The 8,008-nt window shown below is 36.2% G+C and overlaps 1 protein-coding gene across 1 annotated transcript; it reads left to right on the top strand.

The window, feature by feature from the left end:
- Positions 1–309: 309 nt before the first annotated feature.
- On the top strand, positions 310–7,884 carry LOC107697748 (F-box/SPRY domain-containing protein 1-like). The gene is made up of 3 exons (XM_016498592.1): positions 310–927; positions 1,949–2,305; positions 6,854–7,884. The coding sequence occupies exons 1-3, from the start codon at positions 595–597 to the stop codon at positions 7,037–7,039; spliced, it is 876 nt and encodes a 291-aa protein (XP_016354078.1). The 5' UTR covers positions 310–594; the 3' UTR covers positions 7,040–7,884.
- Positions 7,885–8,008: the final 124 nt, after the last annotated feature.

Below are 8,008 nucleotides of genomic sequence, written 5' to 3'. Positions count from 1 at the left end.
GGACAATTTATTTGAAATTTTTCTGCTAACGTTTTTCTTTTTTTTTGGTTTACCTTTAATTTACCTTCCGATCCATTGGTCGGTTCACTCCAAATGGTTCACTCATCGGTCCTCACTACAAGTCGAACGTGTTCAAAAGAGTCAATTAAAAGAGTTAGTTGAGACTCGCACCAACGCGAACGCTTTTGAGGACCAGTTCAATCGATTCACTGATCCGATTCATGAAAGAATGATTCCTTCACGAATCATCATTCATGTGAAACAGAAACAGAAAGAGTAGCACATTTACAGCTTTACAACGTGTTAAATACGAGATGTGGATAATTATAATTAATTTATAAAGAGACTTAATTGAACGATATATTTTTGTACAATCTATTCTGTATTTTGAGCTCGGATTTGTTGACCGCACGCCGTCCAGGACCTTTACAATAGTCACATCGCTTAGATTTTGATCCATTTGGCCGCAACTGCAATAACACCGGGAGATGTGTCAGCCGAACGCGTTTCGCGGGACAGCGGTGGGGTTCTGACCCGCGGTGCGATCCGGCTGTGCGGTTGTAATAACGGTTGCTTTCAGCGGAGGAGTTTGATATGTCTGGCGCAGGGGTCGGTGGAGGGGCGCAGTCTGCGGGGCTGGGCGCTGCCGCCGCGGGCTGCTGCTCCTCGTCGTCGGGCGCCGGTTCTGCCGCATTATTAGGCGGTGGGTCGAGCATCGCGGGTCGGTTACCCAGCCGAGTTCTCGAGCATATATTCTCCTATCTGGAGCTGCCGGATCTCATTAACTGCTCGCTCGTTTGCTGGCACTGGTACAACTGTCTGGCGGATGAAAACAGCGAGGTGTGGCGGAGTCTGTGCGCCCGCTTGCTCAGTGAAGAATCGCTGCGCACTGATATCCTCTGCAACCTGGCTTCATATAAAGCAAAAGTAAGATTGTTAAAATTAGTTCATGTTAATATGTTATCAATTTAATTAATATAATTTACAACGCAGTACTTACAATCATGCATCGTGCCAATGTGCCTTTTTAAAATGTTATTTTTTATTAAATAGACTAGACTTTGCTCACCGCATAAAACTGTGGTATTATGTGCTTTTATGTTTCGAATAATAAACATAACACATTTCATTTTTTAAAATCGTATTTTTGAATACAGTTATGTTAATAGATGACCGTCAGAACAGTGCTAATGGTCTCCAATGTATGACGTCATTTGTAAATACTGGACCAAATACAGTAACATCAGTAGCTTGCCTGCAATTTATGGACACAAAGCTGCAGAAAATTGGTAATTACCATATAAATTACAGAATTATTAAGATCCTGTATTGACTGGTCGTGTCAAAGCTATTTGATTTCTCATCACACTTACAAAAAGTACCATGGTATTACCGTGTTTTCTTGGACATTTACCATGGCACCACCATGGTGTTTTACGTGTATCATGGTACTGCTGAATATGTTTAATCATTTATTTACCTATTTTTAAGTTATTTTACCCTGTTCTTGACACTATAATTGATGCTGATATTGCATAAAATAATCAAATACATAAACCATGGTATTACCATGCTTTTTTGAACATATGTCGTGTATATGTGTGTTCGTGTGTATGAGTGCATTCAGTTTTTATTAATTTATTGGCGACCTTGAATGTCGTCAGTTCTTTAATGAGTTGTATGTACAAAAAAGAAAGTTACTGAAAATTGTCAATGTATTGGAAATAAATCTGTTATTTGAATTTCAGTTTGAATTTTGAATTTTGTTTAAAATATTGTGGTACTACCATCGTAAACCCATTATTGTGTATCATATTGAATCGTGAGCTGAATGTATTGTTACACCCCAATATATAGAGCGTGTGGTATCATAGAATTACCATCTCATTCTAGATCAAATTTTATTGGACATAAGTTTGGAGTAACTTTCATTTTCTTCTGTCCTCAGCTGAAGTCTTTCCAGCACGCTCTGAGCTCCCATGACTGCTCTAGGAATGTATATATCAAGAAAAATGGGTTTACTCTGCACCGTAACCCCATTGCCCAAAGCACTGATGGTGCCCGTGGGAAGATTGGCTTCTCAGAGGGCCGGCACGCCTGGGAGATCTGGTGGGAAGGTCCTCTTGGCACGGTGGCAGTGATCGGCATCGCGACCAAGAGGGCTTCCATGCAATGCCAGGGCTATGTGGCGCTTCTAGGCAGCGATGACCAGAGCTGGGGATGGAATCTAGTAGACAATAACCTGCTTCACAACGGCGAGGTCAACGGCAACTTCCCCCAGTGCAACAACGCACCAAAATACCAGGTAGCAGAGCTTGAGAATGTACTATATGTAAAAATCGTGCCATTCCAAACTTATTCCGAGGGATAAATTATATGTCATCATTTACTCACCCTCAAGTCATTCCAGTAGCAGAGTCTGAGAATCTACTATATATACTGTATATATATATATATATATATATATATATATGTATAAACGTGCCATTCCAAAGGATAGTTCACCTAAAAATTCTGTTATAATTTATTCACCCTCATGTCATTTCTTCTGTAAAAAACAAAAGAGAATGCTTTAGGTTTGTCGCCATGTTTGATATAGTCATATGGTGCATCCCAATATGCGGATTTATGCACTATTCTATGCCATTTTGTAGTATAAATAGTATAATTGTTCATACCGAAAGTTCCAAAAAGAAAAAGTGCATTTCAAGTTCCTGATGATGCACTTAAATAACTGAAAAGACTATGTGTGAAATGTTGGACACTCAGCTGTCAAAGCTATCAGACTCCGATGCTCGATGATAAAATTTCCTTACAAAATCCATACACTATAGATGTTTTGATTTTATTTGAATTTGAAAAAAGGCTTACAATTCTGTTTATTATTTAAAGTAACTTAAAATATACCAGCCAAGTCATATGAGTTAGTTTAACGCTACCTTTATGCCCTTTTTGTATTATTTTCATCCTAAGAAGGACAAAAACAGCTGAAACATTCTATAAACATTCAAACATTATTGTGGTTCACAGAAGAAAGCAAACTGCAAAATGACATGACATTGAGTAAATGATGTCAGACCCGTAATTTTTAGGTGAAATATTCATTTTTTTTTTTTTTTCTCACAAAAAAAGGGACAGTGTACATTAATCAACATTTATGAATGTAAATGTACCCAAATTAGCCCAAAGGCTAGTTTTCATTGGTAGTCCCTTTGCCAGATGTTATTAGGCCAAAAAACTAGAAGAAAAGAAAAAAGAAAGAAACAAAATAGAAAAAACAATGACAATGAAATTCAACCAAAAATTAAGCAACAAATTATACAAACTGACAATAAAATAATAAAGAAATATGGGCCCCACTTTATATTAAGTGCCCTTAACTACTATGTACTTACATCAAAAAATAAGTACAATGTACATATTGTGTTCATACTGAATTGCAAAACACTTTTGCTGCTATTGAGGTGGGAAACGGGTAAGGTTAGGGACAGGTTTGGTGGTATGGGTAGATTTAAGGTGGGTTAAGGTGTAAGGGATGGGTCAACAGTGTAATTATAAATGTAATTACAGAAATTAATTACAGATGTAATTACATGCAGGTATTTTTAAAATATAAGTACAATGTAAAAACATGTATGTACACAATAAGTGCATTGTACCAAATTATTAATTTAAATGTAAGTACATAGTAGTTAAGGCCGCTTAATATAAAGTGGGACCGAAATATGTATTTAAAAAATTAAAATAGAAAGCAGCTTATTAAGATATATAAGCAACATTAATGTTCACATTGTTGGTTATGAAGAAGCCATTTCTTAAAATGATGCTTAAATGAGTTAAATGATGCACATTCTCTAATTGATTGTGGTATTGAATTCCACTGATGTGATGCTCTGAATGAAAAAACAGCTTGACCAAACAAGGTTTTTCTATGTGGAATTATGCAATTAGCTTTAACTGCACCTCTGGTTACTCCGTTTTCAATAGATTTAAATGTAATAAAATCAACCAGAGGAGGAGGAGCTAAACCATGCATAATCTTATAAACTAAACAAACATTTTTATACTTAGTGATGTTTTCCCAGCTAAGCAGGTTATACGTATTTAAGATATGACAATGGTGAAAAAAAATTTTTTTTAATCTAAAATGTTAAGTGCTTCTTTGTACGATAATTCCAAAGTTTTTAGAACTAAAGCATGTGTATTAGACCAACTTGTCAGACAATAAGTAATATGAGAAAGAATCATAGAATGAAAATATACCTTTGCAGCCTCATTTGATACAGAGTTTCTAATAATTCGAAAATTAACTAAATAAAATTTGACCTTTTTACATACCTTTTTTATATGCATTTTAAAACCAGGATTTGAGTCCAAATGAACCCCTAAGTATTTATATTCCGAAACAACCTGTAATCTCTCTCCCGAAATGAAAATATCCTGTTTTATATCAACACTATGTCCTTTAAAGTAGAACATACAAGCTGTTTTTGACACGTTTAATTTCAGATAACACTGATTGAGCCAGGATATGATTTTTACCAGAACATCTGTCAACTTATTTGCAACCTCTTCTGCATTTTTACCATGCATGAAAATTACTGTATCGTCAGCATACATTATGATATTACATTGTTGACACACCGTGGGTAAATCATTCATATACATGCTAAAGAGAATTGGCCCCAATATGGACCCTTGTGGAACACCAGTTGAAAGGCATAGTGAATTGGATTTATAATTATCAATTTTTACTGCCTAAGAACGGGAGGAGAGATAAGATTCAATTCAATTTAAAGATTTTGTCGAAAAATGAAAATTGAGTAATTTATGTAAAAGAATATTATGATTTACAATATCAAACGCTTTCTGTAAATCAATAAATACAGCTCCTACCACTCCACCTAATGACTGTATCGTCAGCATACATTATGATATTACATTGTTGACACACCATGGGTAAATCATTAATATACATGCTAAAGAGAATTGGCCCCAATATGGACCCTTGTGGAACACCAGTTGAAAGGCATAGTGAATTGGATTTATAATTATCAATTTTTACTGCCTAAGAACGGGAGGAGAGATAAGATTCAATTCAATTTAAAGATTTTGTCGAAAAATGAAAATTGAGTAATTTATGTAAAAGAATATTATGATTTACAATATCAAACGCTTTCTGTAAATCAATAAATACAGCCCCTACCACTCCACCTTTATCCATTAATGCCTTTACCTTTTCAATAAAATAACAAGTAGCCGTTTCTGTTGAATGATTTATCCTAAAGCCGAACTGCATCGGATGTAATTGAAAAGGACTATTATTAAAATGGTCAATAATTTGTTTAGCCACCAGTTTTTCAAAAACTTTTGATATTGTGGGTGGGGAGGACACTAATTGGCCTATAATGGCTGGTTAAACAGGTGTCGCCTCCCTTAAATATAGGGGCCACAACCGTCGGTTTCCAAGAGGTAGGGAATCTCCCTTGATCTAATGAACTATTAATAATATGTGTTAAAGGGTTAACTATTGAGGAACTAATTTGTTTCAATAAAAGTGTGTCTATACCATAGATATCTTTAGCCCTTGAGGACTTAAGAGACATGACTACCTTTTCAACATCTAACTTAGTTACTGGTCTTAATACTAAAGCTGTCTCGCTAGCATTATTTGTTCGTAAATATTTAAATGATCTCTTTCAATTAATTTAAAGAGATAATTTAAAATTTTTGAATTCTGTCATTATTATTTTCTCACTCATTTTCTAAACCTGTTATTTTTGCTGTTATATTTTCTGTGAAAAGGAGATATTTAGAATAATTTTTATGCAGCAATCTTTGTGCAGTCCATACAACAACATTTATAGCGACCACAGATGTCAAGCTCCAAAAATGGAAAAAAACACCATAAAAGCAGTCGTAATATGACTCGTGCACTATATTCCAAGTCTTCCAAAGCTGCTTTTTAACTTTATGTGAGGAATTATTATTCGCTGAGAATCTCTTGTTTGAGAATTGTTGTTTGTACAAAGGTATTGTATTGCTGCAGAAGACAGAATACACTACACAACATTTAAAATTGTAATAGATTTTAAAACACTAGGCATCACTGCCCAACTTTGTAAATGGTTACAGAGACAAACTGGCCATACACAAAATGAATGAGGATCTCACATACATTTTTTATGACTTTTTAAGTAATTCCTAAAATAACAAACCCGCACAGATGCACGAAAATAACATGTGTTCTAAAAATCGACTCAAAATATTAAATCATGTTTGAAATCCTCCGACTAGATGGAATAAGATGTCTGAAGCTAACAGTTTGATGTCTGTTCCTATCATACCCTGTGAGATTTTCTGTGAAATCTGTCAATTCCAACTGCCAGGGGCAGTCATGGCCTATTGGTTAGAGAGTCGGACTTGTAACCCAAAGGTCGCGGGGTTTGAGTCTCGGTACTGGCAGGGATTGTAGGTGGGGGGAGTGAGTGACCAGCGCTCTCTTCCACCCTCAATACCATGACTGAGGTGAGACCCTTGACCCTTGAGCAAGGCACCAAACCCCCCAAATGTTCCCTGGCGCCGCAGCAAAAATGGCTGCCCACTGCTCCGGGTGTGTGTTCATGTATGTGTGTGCGTTTGTTCACTACTCACTGCTGTGTGTGTGCACTTGGGTGGGTTAAATGCAGAGCACAAATTCCGACTTTCACTTTCATTTTTGCATCTCCTTTTCTCACCTCCTTTTGATGGGAAAAATGCTAGCATACAAGTTTGGAACAACAGGAGGGAGAGTAAATGATGAAGTTTTCCTTAAAAAAGAAGTATCTATAATATGCTTGTATTTATTTTCCAGATGGGGGAGAGAATACGTGTAATCCTAGACATGGATGATAAGACACTAGCCTTTGAACGAGATTTTGAGTTCCTTGGAGTGGCGTTCCGAGGGCTGCCCAAAACATGCCTGTTTCCAGCTGTGTCAGCCGTCTATGGGAACACTGAAGTGACTATGGTGTATCTGGGAAGACCCCTGGATGGATAAGTATTAGAACTATTAGAACCGGAGAGCATCACGACAACTGCTGTTTGACATACATAAGACTCTTGGCTTTTCACATTTTGAGTAAAAAAAATGGGGAAATAGGTGGTTGGTGGTTGATGATGAGGATGTCCAACACACATCTGCGGATTTCAGTTGAACATCTATTTGCTTTTAATCATTTTGAAGACCTGGGACATTTTTTTAACCTGGTTTTAATCTAATTTATTAAATCGCACAGGGAGCAGCTGTTCTATTTTATGAATTGTTAAGCCAAACTAGAAGAGACAAGTGGCAAAATTTTCTAATTCATTACAACCATTTTGTAACACAACACATGGAATGAGAAGCTACTGTATGAGTACAAGGATGGCTCAAGTTTTCACACACAAAAACAAATTTATGTGCAAGTAAATGACATGAAGTAAGCCAAAATGATGTACTGATATCTTACCGTTGTTGTTTTTTTTTCCAGAGCAGTTATCTGCATGCAGTATACCAGTCTCTTCCTCTGTTTTTTATTATTATTTTTAAGGACAGGTAAAGGTAGTATGTCATTATTCCGTTTGTTACTGTACATCTTAACTGTGATGTAGAAGTATATAGTATTTATTTATTGAGGTCTATCTTTGCTATAACTGAGGTTATGGAGACTCCAAATAAACTCTAAATTGCGCCAGACTGTGAACGTATCTCAGCCTGTTCTATTGTTGCCCTTAATGTGAATTAATTCAATCTGTTGATATAATAGTCTATCATATTGGTATCTAGGAATTCATGAAAAGCCCATAGTTGTTCTTGTTTCACCACAAGGTGGCATCCGTCATCTTTAGTTCCTCCACAAGGCAAAACAATGCTTGACAGTCACGTCAGCCTTTTTCTTTAAAGGGGTCATATGATGTTGCTAAAAAGAACATTATTTTGTGTATTTGGTGTAATGAAATGTGTTTATGCGGTTTAAGGTTCAAAAAA

The sequence above is a fragment of the Sinocyclocheilus anshuiensis genome, unplaced genomic scaffold, assembly GCF_001515605.1.
Source record: "Sinocyclocheilus anshuiensis isolate Anshui unplaced genomic scaffold, SAMN03320099.WGS_v1.1 scaffold886, whole genome shotgun sequence".
NCBI classification, from domain to species: Eukaryota; Metazoa; Chordata; class Actinopteri; order Cypriniformes; family Cyprinidae; genus Sinocyclocheilus; species Sinocyclocheilus anshuiensis.
This window is presented reverse-complemented; position numbering and strand designations above follow the sequence as displayed.